Source organism: Ctenopharyngodon idella, chromosome 24 (genome assembly GCF_019924925.1).
Source record: "Ctenopharyngodon idella isolate HZGC_01 chromosome 24, HZGC01, whole genome shotgun sequence".
NCBI classification, from domain to species: Eukaryota; Metazoa; Chordata; class Actinopteri; order Cypriniformes; family Xenocyprididae; genus Ctenopharyngodon; species Ctenopharyngodon idella.
In genome coordinates this window covers 23785575-23800541 of record NC_067243.1, presented here as the reverse complement: position 1 = coordinate 23800541, position 14967 = coordinate 23785575, and the positions used below count along the sequence as shown (strand labels likewise).

The 14967-nt window shown below is 36.3% G+C and overlaps 1 protein-coding gene across 1 annotated transcript in view; it reads left to right on the top strand.

The window, feature by feature from the left end:
- Positions 1-14967, top strand: part of banp (BTG3 associated nuclear protein) — a 54125-nt gene that overhangs the window by 2066 nt on the left and 37092 nt on the right. Inside the window, exons 2-8 of the mRNA XM_051884325.1 lie at positions 2270-2351; positions 2437-2519; positions 2645-2844; positions 3896-3997; positions 4097-4266; positions 9125-9364; positions 13346-13507. Of these exons, the coding sequence (XP_051740285.1) occupies positions 2276-2351; positions 2437-2519; positions 2645-2844; positions 3896-3997; positions 4097-4266; positions 9125-9364; positions 13346-13507 (1033 nt within the window). The 5' untranslated portion in view covers positions 2270-2275. The remainder of the gene's footprint in view (positions 1-2269; positions 2352-2436; positions 2520-2644; positions 2845-3895; positions 3998-4096; positions 4267-9124; positions 9365-13345; positions 13508-14967) is intronic.

Here is a 14967-nt window from a genome sequence, read left to right as displayed (position 1 = left end):
CTGAATTACTGCAGCAATGCGGCGTGGCATGGAGTCGATCAGTCTGTGGCACTGCTCAGGTGTTATAAGAGCCCAGGTTGCTCTGACAGTGGCCTTCAGTTCTTCTGCATTGTTGGGTCTGGCATATCGCATCTACCTCTTCACAATACCCCATAGATTTTCTATGGGGTTACGGTCAGGCGAGTTTGCTGGCCAATTAAGAACAGGGATACCATGGTCCTTAAACCAGGTACTGGTAGCTTTGTCACTGTGTGCAGGTGCCAAGTCCTGTTGGAAAATGAAATCTGCATCTCCATAAAGTTGGTCAGCAGCAGGAAGCATGAAGTGCTCTAAAACTTCCTGGTATACGGCTGCGTTGACCTTGGACCTCAGAAAACACAGTGGACCAACACCAGCATGACATGGCACCCCAAACCATCACTGACTGTGGAAACTTTACACTGGACCTCAAGCAACGTGGATAGTGTGCCTCTCCGCTCTTCCTCCAGACTCTGGGACCCTGATTTCCAAAGGAAATGCAAAATTTACTTTCATCAGATTACATAACTTTGGACCACTCAGCAGCAGTCCAGTCCTTTTTGTCTTTAGATGCTTCTGACGCTGTCTGTTGTTCAAGAGTGGCTTGACACAAGGAATGCGACAGCTGAAACCCATGTCTTAGATACGTCTGTGCATAGTGGTTCTTGAAGCACTGACTCCAGCTGCAGTCCACTCTTTGTGAATCTCCCCCACATTTTTGAATGGGTTTTGTTTCACAATCCTCTCCAGGGTGCAGTTATCCCTATTGCTTGTACCCTTTTTTCTACCATATCTTTTCCTTCCCTTCGCCTCTCTATTAATGTGCTTGGACACAGAGCTCTGTGAACAGCCAGCCTCTTTTGCAATGACCTTTTGTGTCTTGCCTTGCTTGTGCAAGGTGTCAATGGTCGTCTTTTGGACAACTGTCAAGTCAGCAGTCTTCCACATGATTGTGTTGCCTACAGAACTAGACCGAGAGACCATTTAAAGGCCGTTGCAGGTGTTTTGAGTTAATTAGCTGATTAGAGTGTGACACCAGGTGTCTTCAATATTGAACCTTTCCACAATATTCTAATTTTCTGAGATACTGAATTTGGGATTTTCCTTAGTTGTTAGTTATAATCATCAAAATTAAAAGAAATAAACATTTGAAATATATCAGTCTGTGTGTAATGAATGAATATAATATACAAGTTTCACTTTTTGAATAGAATTAGTGAAATAAATCAACTTTTTGATGATATTCTAATTATATGACCAGCACCTGTATGTGTATGTATATATATATATATATAGAGATGGATAGATATGTATGAATAATTTGAGTAATATATAAATGAAATGCATATCTTAAAGATGCTACTAGTAGGAATAGATCTGAAAGATAATGTGTACCAGGCTCTAATTTATCATATTTTATTATTATTATTGTTGTTGTTGTTATAAAACAATTATCATTATTAAAATGTGTATTAAATATTATTTTATTGTATTCATTTTATTATTTCAGTTAAATCATTATTATATTAAAAGTTATGAATTATTATTTCAATTAAATGTGTCTCTTCAACAGAACTGCAATTCATTTCTTTTGTGAAAGGAAATATGTAACAAAAATGGGGAAAAAAACAAGTGAGGTCACCTTCAGTACCACATCCCCCCTCAGGGGGTCTCAGGCAGCTGTCATTTTGGTGTTTTTGTTTGTTTGTTTGTTTGTTTTGGAAGGACAGCGATGCCTGCATATAAAAACCATTTATAATCTTTTGGTGGTTTAAATATAAATTTATATGAAAAACACTATCTTTGAAAATGCACAATTTCTTTGAAAATTGATATTCCCTCCCAAAATAATGTTAACAAATTAATTACCAAGTACTTGATGTCAGGGATATTTTAGTATTGAGATTTTTTTTTTTTTTTACATTTATTTTTTTTTTTTTTAATTTAAGTTAAAGTTTTAGTAATTTTATTGTGTGTTTTTGTCATTTGTAATAATTTAAATATGTTTATATATTCATGTTTATTTCAGTTTTAGTTAAAGTTATTTTAGTACATCAAGGTAAACTAAATGAAAATGAGAAATGTTGCTTTGGAAACTAGATGAAATAAAAAAAAAAAATATATAATTGATTATATATTTTAAGAAATTTTTATTTTATTTCAGGTAACTTTTTTATGGTTTTAGTTGACGATAATATCCTTGATCGATATAGCACAAGCAGCCCCCCAATGACATCTTTCTGAAATTCAGGTTTGAATGATGTCAGAGCAGGATTTGGTGGAGATAGTCCAGATCGCAGTGGCGGATTTGAATCATGAAGGACACCAAACAGGTGAGTCCTCCTCTAAATCAAAGAAACATATGGGTCGTGCTGGTAGGTGTTGTGGTTTTATACTGTGCTTTTTTGATGAAACTAGATGTCCTGGAGAATAATGAAGATGCTGATCAACCAGGGAGGAAACGAGCAAGGATGGACATTAGTCAAGAAGCAACTATTAAGGTAGCATCTTAACATTGTCAATAGAAATAATCAATCTGGTACAGAATATAAACAGCTTGTGTTCACATGGACAAAAAAAAATAAAAAATTTTTTCTTCTGTATTTCTCTGACTGTCCGCTTGCAGTCAATGCTGATATCCATCAGTCAGGCTATCTGCCAGCGGCTGGACAGTATGGAGGCGAAGCTGCAGGTTCTTGAGGCCACCTGTCGAGGTTTAGTTGAAAAGCTGGACACAGTGATGGGGAAAAACCAGTCGACGATCCAGGTACCCATGGTGTCAGGGTCCCCTTTTGGAGCCACTCAGACTTGCGACAAAGTACGCTGGTAAGTGGACCATAGATGATGCCCAGATGTTTAATACAACAGCGTCTGGACTTGTTTTTTCCATTTATTGAAGATGTTCCACCATTCATTAGGGTGGTTAATTCAAACCTGTTCACACAGAGCAACATCCTGACATTGATTTAACAAATGGATGAAAACACTTAGTGGTCAAAAGTCTTAGAAAAAGTGGAAAATAAAATAAACATTGATATTAAAATTTCCTTGAAAATTGACAGAATTTTGGAAGATTTTTAATCCACCCCAAAAAATAATCATGGCAAATTAGAAAAAGTTTTCAGTAGTGGACTTATTTAGGGATTGATATCAAAACATGTAGTTGAATCCAGTTCAAAATAATTCACATCAAATGAGAACGCTACAAATTAATGCCAAAATAACGTAACACAAGCATAGTTATTTTTTTATTTCCTAACTATGGTTAGATGCATTTTATTATGTATTATTTTATTATTTATTATTAGGGATGTACATACATTAGTATTCTGTCTGAAAATGATAAGCTGATCTTTTTTTTTTTTTTTTGTTATGCCGAATACTTGATTAAATATTCAAATTGTGTACTATTTTGTATAAATAAATAAAAAATAAAACACTAAAAACTAAAGTCAGTCATTTTAAATGCTGCAAATGAGTTTAGGGATTGTGACATTATAATATACAGTATGAAAAATGGATATCTATTTTAAGATTTGCTAAAGATTACATTTAACAGCGTTATTAAATGATTCTGTTTTTTTTAAAGGTTAACTTTAAATGAGTGTTAGATGATGATAAAGGTAATCTAAATGTAAATAGATAAAATGAGCTGAACAAATAAATATACAATTATTACATTTAAAATAAATCTCTAATATTAAATCTCTAGTATATTTTAAAATTAATCTTTCATATTAAATCTCTAGTATATTGAGCATCCCAAATTTTTTTATTATTGGAACAGACTTTTTGTGTTGTGACCCATCAGTTGAGAACCACTGATATGAAATTTTCATGATTTATGAAGATAGTAACAGTGAGTCTTTGCTCTCAGTGTTGTTCCCCAGACAAATGTTATAGTGAGTGGAGACAGGCCGAAGACGCGGGAGGAAACTTCACCACGTGCAACGGACTCTTTAGAGAACCTACTCAGCAAGTCAGTACAGATTGTGTTTTTATGCATAAATGAAATAGAAATATCTCTTGTGTAGACAAATCTATGTATGATGCATGCGCTTTATTTTTTTTGTTGCAGTACCGTTGGGCGAGGAAGACAGAAAACCATAGTGCTGAAGGTTCCAGTCCAGGAGGAGATTCAGGAAGATCAGGAAAGCGGTTCTGAAACGAGCGATTCGGTGTCCAACAGTGGCCAGCCGCTATCTCAGAATACCAACAACGTCACGCTCATCACTCTCAACTCAGAGGGTAAGATTCACAAATAGGTTGTGTTTTGTTTTAAAATTTCCCTAATGATAATTACACTGACATTAACATATTCGGGTATGAAAAATCACTTATGAAATGGTTTATACAGGAAGTTTTGGCAAGACATATTGAAGGTTACGTTTGCTGATTTTCAACCGGCTTTGTATTGTTACAATGTCGGTAGTATATGTAAATGAACAATGTTTACTCGTTCTCAGAGTCACCTGGACCAATAAATTCCTCTTTATTTGTCTTCAAAAGTCTGTTGAATGACACGAAACACATAAAACACAGCAGACTTTTGACAGCTCCAGGGCTTTATTGAAAACTACAGATTGTTCTTCTGCATTTTTGTATCCCTGACAGTCAGATCGACAGAAAGTTATTAACAAAACAGAGCAGGTTCTTCACTGAAAATTCTTTAAATTTTATTCATTGCACAAGTCAACACACGTGAAAGTCACATTAGAGACATGATATAATTTGGCCAGTCAGCTCAGACATCTAGTATGCAGTCATTGCTGTATTTTAAGATTATTACGAGGACATAAAAGATCACAATCTAGATCTACGGTTCACTTGAAATGTAGATCGTGGGTTGATCACGATATAAAATTGTCAGATCACCCACCCCTAGCCAGTTTCTTTGTTTTTCCCCTGCGTTTGGCCTAAAACACTGTGTTCCCGGTCATTCAGTTTGAAATGTTGACTACAACCACAGAGGTTTTTCAGATTTTCTGTTGCGGCATTCTCTCCATATTTACGATTCTTTAAAAGTAACTCACTCCCGCTAATAGTTTTCTGTATGAATTCTTGCACTTTGGAACATTACAAGTTGAAACCATTGTGACTAAAAACTTTAAGAAGTATTTCCTACTAAAGCAAGGCAATATTTGACTCTGGCAAGCGTATCCAATAGGAGCAGACTGGCAGTGGCCTTGGACTGCAACATGTGACAACAGGCAACATCGGTGTTGAAGTTTTCCTACCTATTTGGCAAAAGGGAAGACAACAGCCCATTTTCTCTGTTTTCTATAGTCAGGTAGCACCGATTTCATTTCTTTTTTTTTGCCTTTCTACTGCATAGGCAGCCAAGTTTGAAAGCTGAAAGTTTGAAAGTTGAAAGCCCATTTTGCCAGCATTGAAGTAACCCTTTAATGGATCCTTTTTTAACATAGCCAGTAAGCATAGGCTGTGTCCGAAATCACCCCCTATACCCTTAAATAGGGCACTATTTGAGGGAACAGCCATTTGTAGTGGTTTCCGAAACCATAGTGGACGTTATCGAGTGCACTCATTCAATCCCATGATGTGCCACAATAAGGAGTGTACAACCGATGTATGCTAAAAGGTTAGAGAATACCCATAATGCACTGTGTGAGTCATGCGCCGAATGAATTTCCGCGTCTGACCAGAAGATGGCACCTGTATAAATTCCTTTTTAATTGACTATTAAATTGTTTAATTAAGGTTTATGCATGCTAGTTTCCATGACGGAGTCGAAGATAATTTTTTTAAATTACTACTGGAGCTGCCAGTTTGCTAAGTTTTAACGATTATTAAACAGCAAGCACAAACTGTGCAAAAGCAGCAGCCCTGTGTCTGAATTCACTCACTCGTTTTCATTCACTCCTTCAAGTGGACTATATAAGTGGACTAATGTTGGGAACAGTGAATGAGGGTATAGGACGGTGATTTCGAACACAGCTATTCGGTTGTTAAGTCTGACGTCACGCGGCAGCGCTTCCGGGTCCAAATGCTCTATCTCATACCACAAGAAAACAACAAACGGTGCTATTATATACACACATGATGTGGTTTAATACTACGAAAAAAATTATAATCATAACCTTTATCTCCATACAAAAATCCCAGATGACCAGACAGTGATTCATCTTATAAATCGTTAAAATATTAATGTCTGTGACGCTGTGAGCACGGAGACTGTTGTGTAGACTGTAAGTATTTTAAATGTTTAACTTTTTAAAATGTTAAATGTTTATTATGAATAAATAGCACTCATAAATGGCCGTAGAGATGGCATTCTCAAGTGAAACGAGCCGGGGCTTGGACCCAGAAACGGCGTTCCATACGTCATGACTTAACAAGCAGATAGTTATCCAAGCCATGATTTGCTACCTGCTAATCAGTTGCAGATGTTATTAGGGGACATTCTCATTTTATAGAGAATTTGATTGGACAAAAACTGATGTAGTGCAGGATGAGTCATCGACCTTATTAGTCTGTTTTCCAGAAGAGAAAGACTGTAAATTTTTAGTCTACTAAAAGCTAATTTTGTCAACATGAAGTGCACTAGCATATAAATTTCCTCAAAGCTAACACACAGTAACTAGAAGCCACCAAAAATTCCAATTTTGATTTTATGGTGTCTTTAAAGGATATCATTTTTATAAGCCAATGGGAACCATTTGTTTTAAACTCAGCACAAACATGGCCTCACAAGAAGAGCAACAAATCTAAACAATTATTGAAAAGGTTTGAAGACATGGAAATCTTTGAAATGCATCTGCACAAATAAGATAATAGCATGTTTATAGTTTGCATGTGTTTTGTTGTGTTTTGTCTGTGGTGGGGTGACATTTAAGCGTAGAAATGTACCGGAAAAAAAATGATCCTCTAAATCCACTAGTACTCCCTGGACACATTAAAAAAAGTGTGTTACATCAACAACTCATGTGTCTTGTGTAAGCCGTCTGGCCGTCCGTGATTCAGGGATGTATCTTTGGTCTGGAGGAGGCCTGGGATTAAAGGGTTTGTTTTGATTGCTTAACTTCTGCTTTTGCTTTTCTTATTATTTGACTGGGTTGTTTTGGAGTGGCGTCTGGGTTAGCTTGGTTAGTTCAAAGACGTTCCTCTGCAAATATTCACTCGTTCTCAGCTGTTTGTGATGATATTTAGTCAACGAATAGTACATTTCATTCTTAAAAGGCTTTGCTTTTGTTTGTGTTGTTTTCCCCCTGCTTTAACCTCATCCATGGTTTTGATGTAGGGGTAAAATGTGTCATCCCTTTATAATCTAGCAAACTGTGCATCATTTTTGACCATCTTTTTAAAAAGTAGACATTTTTACAGCTGTCTCTGATTGTGAGATTCACATGGGGGGAAATGTGTGTTTTTTTTTGTTTTTGTTTTTTTTTAAAGTAAATTATTCTATTCTGTTCTGTGCTGACAATTGTTTTCACTACAATATTCTGAATTTTAAAAATATTTTTGTCTGCCAAAAAATGAGGGTTTTTCACAATTTGTATTCATTTTTTTATTTTAAATTTAGAAATTGTCTTCCATCAGAGCTACAGGATTCTGGATAAATTGAGAATCACAATTTTTTTTGTTTCAACTAGAGATCACGTTTCTGAACAGACTAAATAAAATAAAATAACTAAATAAAATAACGTAAATTGCTAGAGGTTCTGACAAAATATTAATTGCTGCTGTATATTCAATTTAATTAAATGTTTAAATAATTAGAATGAATATTTTAACAAAAATTGGTTTGAATGAATTCAGTGACTCAAATCTCTTTAATGAATGATTCAATGACAAATACATTTTTGACAGTCACTTGTCGCCAACTAGTGCTGTAACAGTGTAATCGATACAATCGTTTTTTGAAGCGCCCTGTTATTTTCAAAAGGGGATTTGCTCTGTTTTGATCACTACTGTAGACATCAGTGTTTATATCTGAACTAAAAATTTTTGTCCCAGTACTTCTGTTATAATCTGAATTATTGTAAGAAAGAAATAATGATACTGTATGGTTCAAAGACTGTGAAGCTGTTTCATACCTAAACATGACAACTGCTCTCTTTGGGTCAAAATTATAATATAATATAATATAATATTACAAATATATGTGGCCATCTTATATTTAATTATAACTGCCTGTGATAGAAAGATTCACAATATTTTGTTATGGTAGAAATGTGTATTTGCTAGAAAATTACATTTTAATATCAAAATTACAAAAGTGTTTCTCTACATCCATCTTGGGTTTATGAAAATGTAAATATATTATCTACATATTTAATTGTAAATGTTAATGGTCCACCTATTCCTCAACTTGCCTCTTGACCTGACACAATTTACTCCCTAACACAATTTTTACACTCTCGCTTTGACAAGACACAGAAACCCATATCCATGATAAACCTTAACCGACCGGCAAATAAATCCTGCCAGCTTTTGCCAAAGCAATGTTTGGCATGTACTACACATACAAATATTTAACAGAAATGCCAACTAAAATAATTTCTGAGATAAAATATGCCACAATATTTTTTCTTGAAGCACTCATGATGAGAACACATTCCTGGATATGTAATATTTCGGTTCTTAGTGTGAAGAAGAAATTTGATGGTCTTACTGTTAAAGTTCAATCAACATTTTTACAAATTTTTGCCCATATAAAGACAGCATCTCTTTCTTAAATGGTCAAAACAGTAATGCTCTTGTGAAGTGTGTTTGGTGAGCAGTAATGGCCAGCAGGGGACACTCTTGCATTTGCTCTGAGCGTTTGGAGTGTGCTGAGAGTGTGCTGAGGTCTGCAACCTCCTGAGGCGTTGAGGGGCATGTTCTCACACCCTCCACAAATATTTGGGATTAGTGGTCGACTAATATTGAAAACAATGGATGATGTTACATTTGTTCCCACCCCCAATCCTGAATATATCCTTTTGACCTTGTGAGAGTCATGAATTTTGTTTCATTATATCTACCACAGTGATCAGCAATTTTTTTTTTTGCCAAATATCAAATGTTGTAATATAATATAAGACTCATTTGCAAGTGTCCACCTTGTGGTGTAATGGCAACTTACATCTTTTTCTTTTCTTCATAGAGGACTATCCAACAGGAACGTGGCTTGGTGACGAGAACAACCCTGAGATGCGTGTACGCTGCCCGGTATCTCAAGCAGACATGTTGCACATTAGCACCAACTGTCGCACGGCAGAGAAAATGGCCCTGACTCTGCTGGACTACCTGTTCCACCGTGAGGTGCAGGCTGTCTCCAACCTTTCCGGCCAGGGCAAGCATGGCAAAAAACAGCTGGACCCTCTCATGATCTATGGCATTCGATGTAAGTCCAATAAAAGACCCCCATAAGAACAAAATAAGTATGATTTACAGTCTGTTGATCGAATAATTAACAATTCTTTATGTTGTTATATGAGAAGCCAGTCAAAAACTACACTGATTTAGGTCTTTTGTGCCTTACTTACAACATACTGTGTGTAAGTTGTAATCTTTTTTTTTTTTTTTTTTAAAGCTGTTTGATTCAGTAAAAAAAACTGGCTCGTAAGAGTCATTAACTTGAGAATAATGTTAAACTGACTGCACTGTATGATTTTGATTCACAGAACCAGTTCATCAGGGTTATATGTTTGGGAACCTGATTACACTGATAGCATTGTATGGTTTTGATTCACTAAAAAGAACTCAGTTCATAAGAGTCGTTTATTTGGGAATCAGATCACTACGGTGGCCGAGCTCAACTTGCTGCAACTGAAGAAAACGCATACAAATAGAAAAATCAACGGCAAATTAAGAAAACATCTTCATCAGTTTGACAACACATGTGCTGCAAATACTCACAATGCATCCAAATACAGAAATGCGTTAAAAATACTCACAAAGCAACCAAATTCAGAAACGCTGCTAATAGCACAGACCACAATGGAAAACCTTAAATAAACATACAACTGACAAAGTTTAGTGAAGACGCAAGGCTCACCGCTCGCGCACCGTCTCTGTGTGTCAACTCTGCGTTCACCTCCGTGTTGATTCCATGCCGCTAACTGGACAGGGCAGAGTCATGTGGCTACACACGCGGTAGTATGTTTTTAAGGGGAAAGTATTAACAGGATTAAAAAACCTAAATAACCGACATGGGAAAATTACGTCGGTTAGATGTTCTTAATTTCAGTTTCGATTACTTTTCGATTAATTGTCCCTAATTCGGATGCTTTGTGAGTATTTGCAGTGCGTCTCTGTATTTGGTTGCGTTGTGAGTATTTGTAGTGCGTTTCTGTATTTGGTTGCGTTGTGAGTATTTGCAGCGCGTTTCTATATTTGGTTGCGTTGTGAGTATTTGCAGCGCGTTTCTGTATTTGGTTGCATTGTGAGTATTTGCGACGTGTTTTTGTATTTGGTTACATTGTGAGTATTTGCAGCGTGTTTCTGTATTTGGTTGCGTTGTGAGTATTTGCGGTGCGTTTTTTTCTGTATTTGGATGCGTTGTGAGTATTTGCGGTGCGTTTTTTCTGTATTTGGATGCGTTGTGGTTGCGTTGTGAGTATTTGCAGTGCGTTTCTGTATTTGGTTGCATTGTGAGTATTTGCTTTGTGTTTCTGTATTTGGTTGCGTTGTGAGTATTTGTAGCACGTTTTTGTATTTCTGTATTTGCTGCACATTTCTGTATTTGGTTGTATTGTGAGTATTTGCAGCGCATTTCAGTATTTGTTTGCATTGTGAGTATTTGCAGCTCATTTCTGTATTCGGTTGCGTTGTGAGTATTTGCAGCACATTTCTGTATTTGGTTGTGTTGTGAGTATTTGTAGCGTGTTTCTGTATTTCTGTATTTGGTTGCGTTGTGAGTATTTGCAGCATGTGTTATCAGACTGATGAAGATGTTTTCTTAATTTGCTGGTGTTTTTTCTATTTGCATGTGTTTTCTTCAGTTGCAGCGCGTTGAGCTCTCTTGGCCACCGTAGATTACACTGATTGGCTACATCCGAAATCGCATACACTCTTGAGTAGGTACTTGTCCTTATTGAATAAGCAATTACTTCATGGCTATATTCGCCATGTTGTCATTATCACGTGACCTACCAGCGTCAGTTCACTGCCATTCATAAATCCTCTCCCGTGGCCTCATGGGATAGTAAAGTGTCCATCATATGCACACTTCAGAATCTCGTCGGAAGTACTAGGTCATCTGGGTACCTTTTGCCTACTCTTTTATGAGTACTGTGAATTCATACTTTTTTTTTGTCACATACTGTTTTTGCCTACTGTATAGTAGGGAAGTATGTGATTTCAGATGCAGCCATTGCTTTGTATGAATTTGATTCACTAAAAAGAACCAGTTTATAAGAGTCATTAGTGCAGATATCGGACCACACTTGTCACTGCTGCAAGTTTTTGATTCCTGGCTCATAAGATTCATTCATTTGAGAATCAGGTTAAAATGATTGCACTGTGTGGCTTTGAAAAGAGCCATTTCATAAGAGTCATTTTGTTTGGTAATCTGATTACACTGATGGCACTGTATTGTTTTGATCCACTAAAAGAACTGGCTCATAAGATTCATTTGTTTAGGATTCGGACCACACTAGTTTTGCAGAATGTTTTTAATTCAGTGAAAAGAATCGAAAATCATTCAGGGTTTTTTTTTTTTTTGGTAATTAACCAGTTTTGAAGCCTATCTGTTCCAAACCCTGTATGTGACAAATCAGGTCTTTGATCATATCAGTTCAGTTTATGTGAGTCAGTTTAATTCATCTCAGTTTTGTCCTGTCTAATTCAAATCATTTCAGTTCTCAAGTAGCTCATCTGCGGTTCTGCCTCATCGTCGGCACTTATTTTCCCCACATGAACTAATTAGAAGCATCTCTAACCGCTCCTCTCATTCACAACAAATCTTCTGTCATGTCTATATGTAGGTCATTTCCTGCAACAAGCCATAAGTAACATTGAGGAATGAGCTGGTATGGGCAAATTATGTATACGAGGAATGTTACGTGCAGTTTTGCACAAACAAACCCTACTTGACAGTGGCAAATGTGAGTGAACTCTTCCGTAAATGGATGATGCTCTGTCCTAGAGCTGCTTAGAGCTGTTTGCTTGCATGTTTATTTCTGCTACAAAGTGCAAAGAGTTTATTTGTTTGTAGCATAATCGCATGACTAAATATTACGTCAGTGTTTCTTTCCTCCCTTATTTCCTGACAGATTATATCGTGGCTACAATGTTCTGAATGTCAATGTTTAGGTCAGTTGGCTAATTTCTTTTGCAGACATTACTATACCTTATTTTTGAGCATGTACGCTAATTGCTAAAAACAAGAACTAGACAAAATTCTGTATATTTAACAAGCAGCTTTGTTCTAAACACATTGCAAAGTTTTGCAAAGGTTGCTAACTGCTAAAATATAAATCTGAAATATTTTTTTTATATTTAAGCAGCAGCATTTCATCTTTGTTTGCACACTTTACAATACCATGCTAACCGCGTATGTGCTAACTGTTAGAAAATGAATTCGAAAAACTTTTCTGAAATATTCTCAATGTTTTGATGAATTGGCCATTTTATAAGCAAACATTACTATATCACATTTTTTGTGTTGCTAACTGCTAAAAACAAGATCTTGACAAAATTCTTTATATTTAATAAGCAATTGCGTTTTTGTCAAACTACCTTAACTAAGTTTTCAAACATGGTTGGTAATTGCTATAATATGAATCTGAAAGATTTTTTAAAAAATATTTGTTAAGCAGCAACGTTTCTTTTTTGTTTGTTTGCACACTTTACAATACCATGCTAAGTACATGTGTGCTAACTGCTAGAAAAAAATCTTCTCTACATTTAATAAGCAGCAACTATTCATTTGCATTTGTTATCATGTTTTTAAGCATGTATGCTAACTGCTAGACCATGGATCCTAAAATTACGTAAGTGTTTCGTCCCTTATATTTGAAAACACAATATACATAAGATACTGTAACATGACAGGGTTTATTGTGTTTCGTCTGAATGCAAGTAATTTATGATGTACGAAAAAAGAGCTACAGTAGGCTCCCTGATTGCAGCAACTTCCATTTATATTAGATATTTTGCACCAATTTCCCAGGAAGTGACGATTTTGCACCCACATATGAACACATTGGAAGGAAACGGTGCTTAATTCACAAATGTTTTATGCGATATTCCATTTTTGCACATAAGTTAAATTCACAACTTTGGATGGAAACATATCTAGTGTTAGTATTTTGTCCCTTATTTCCTGATTGATTGTGTCATGGTATCAATGTTGTGAATGTCTCTGTCTATGTGCAACCAGGTCACCTGTTCCACAAGTTTGCCATTACTGAGTCCGACTGGTACCGTATCAAGCAGAGCATTGATTCCAAGTGTCGAACCGCTTGGCGTCGGAAGCAGCGGGGACAGAGTTTGGCTGTCAAGAGTTTCTCACGACGGACCCCCGCATCGCAGAACAGCTCAGGTATGGATTCCTGTACCCTTTCCCACCAATTTTGTCTCTTGCGAAACTTACAAGCCCTGTTTCTCTTTGATTTTGATGCTAAATGTCTAGGCCCAGCTGGTATGTGTTCAATTGAACATAAACATATGCTGTGAGTGAGTGAGTGTGTGTTTCGAGAGAGAATACACAGTTGTTGTACCATGTGCTAGTTTGCCATCGAATTAGCTATGTATATAACCTTGCGTCCATTTGCGCAAAAGTCGTGTACGTTGCGCACACATGTACCCCCATGTGTTTATTTGCACGCTTATGTTTGTGTGCAAGAGAAAAACTCTGTGACTGATGTTTCCTCAACCAACAGATGGTTCTAATCTCAGGACAACGCCTCACGTCCTGTCCCTTCCTCTCAGAGATTCACAGGCCTTCACCTTTGACCCATTTCGGACTAACACAAATATCCTGTATTGATTCACCACAATGGTCCATACACTTACGATTGCTTCACCTCCTTCTGTTGTCCATGTCCAGCTGGAATAGGCCTCCCTGCATTGTAGATTAAACTATTAGCTTAAGAACAAGCCAACTGGTGCTCAGCCTTCTTTCAAACCAGATTTGGAGCAGGAGGAACATGTGGAGTATTGCAATGCAAGGAACAAAGTGTTTCCGTCTGACAACAAAAATATCTCATTTTTGATGTGCAGGCACAGAGAAAATAAGCTGGAAACCCTGCCATAGCTGGCAAAATTCTGTATATATTTTGAAAAATGCTTTTGCTTTTTGCATTTTTAAAGGGTTAGTTCATCCAAAGTGAAAATTCACCCTCATTTACTCACCCGCATGTCGTTCCAAACCCGTAAGACATCGTTCATCTTTGGAACACGAATTAAGATATTTTGAATAAAATCTGAGTGATTTCTGTCCCTCCATAGACAGCTATGCAACTACCACTTTGACGCTTCAAAAAGTTCATAAAGAGATCGTAAAACTAATCCATATGAATTGAGTGGTTTTGTCTTAAAAGACATGATCGCTTTACATGATGAACAGATTTAATTTAGACTTTTATTCACATATAAACATTTATCAACTCACACATCAGTTACGGTAAACGGAAGCTCAGGCATGTTTGCTTGATGCTTCTGTTTATGTTCGCTGATCAATGTTTATATGTTGCCACTTATTTACTAAGTAGCAACATTTTGGTCAAATGACCATGTTTGTTCACATATATTACCCTGTTTTATGCATTTACATTTGCAAACATTACCATATTTTTTAATGTATGCTAACTGTTAAAAACAAGAACAAAAATTCTGTATTTTACTGGGCAGCTGCGTTTCTTTTTTTTTTTGTTCACAGACATTACCACATATTCAAAGATGGTAGCTAACTGCTAGAATATGAATCTGAAAAAAAAAAAAAAATTTTAAGCAGCAACGTATGGTTAAAATTACTGTCTTTGTTTGTTTGCACACTTTACA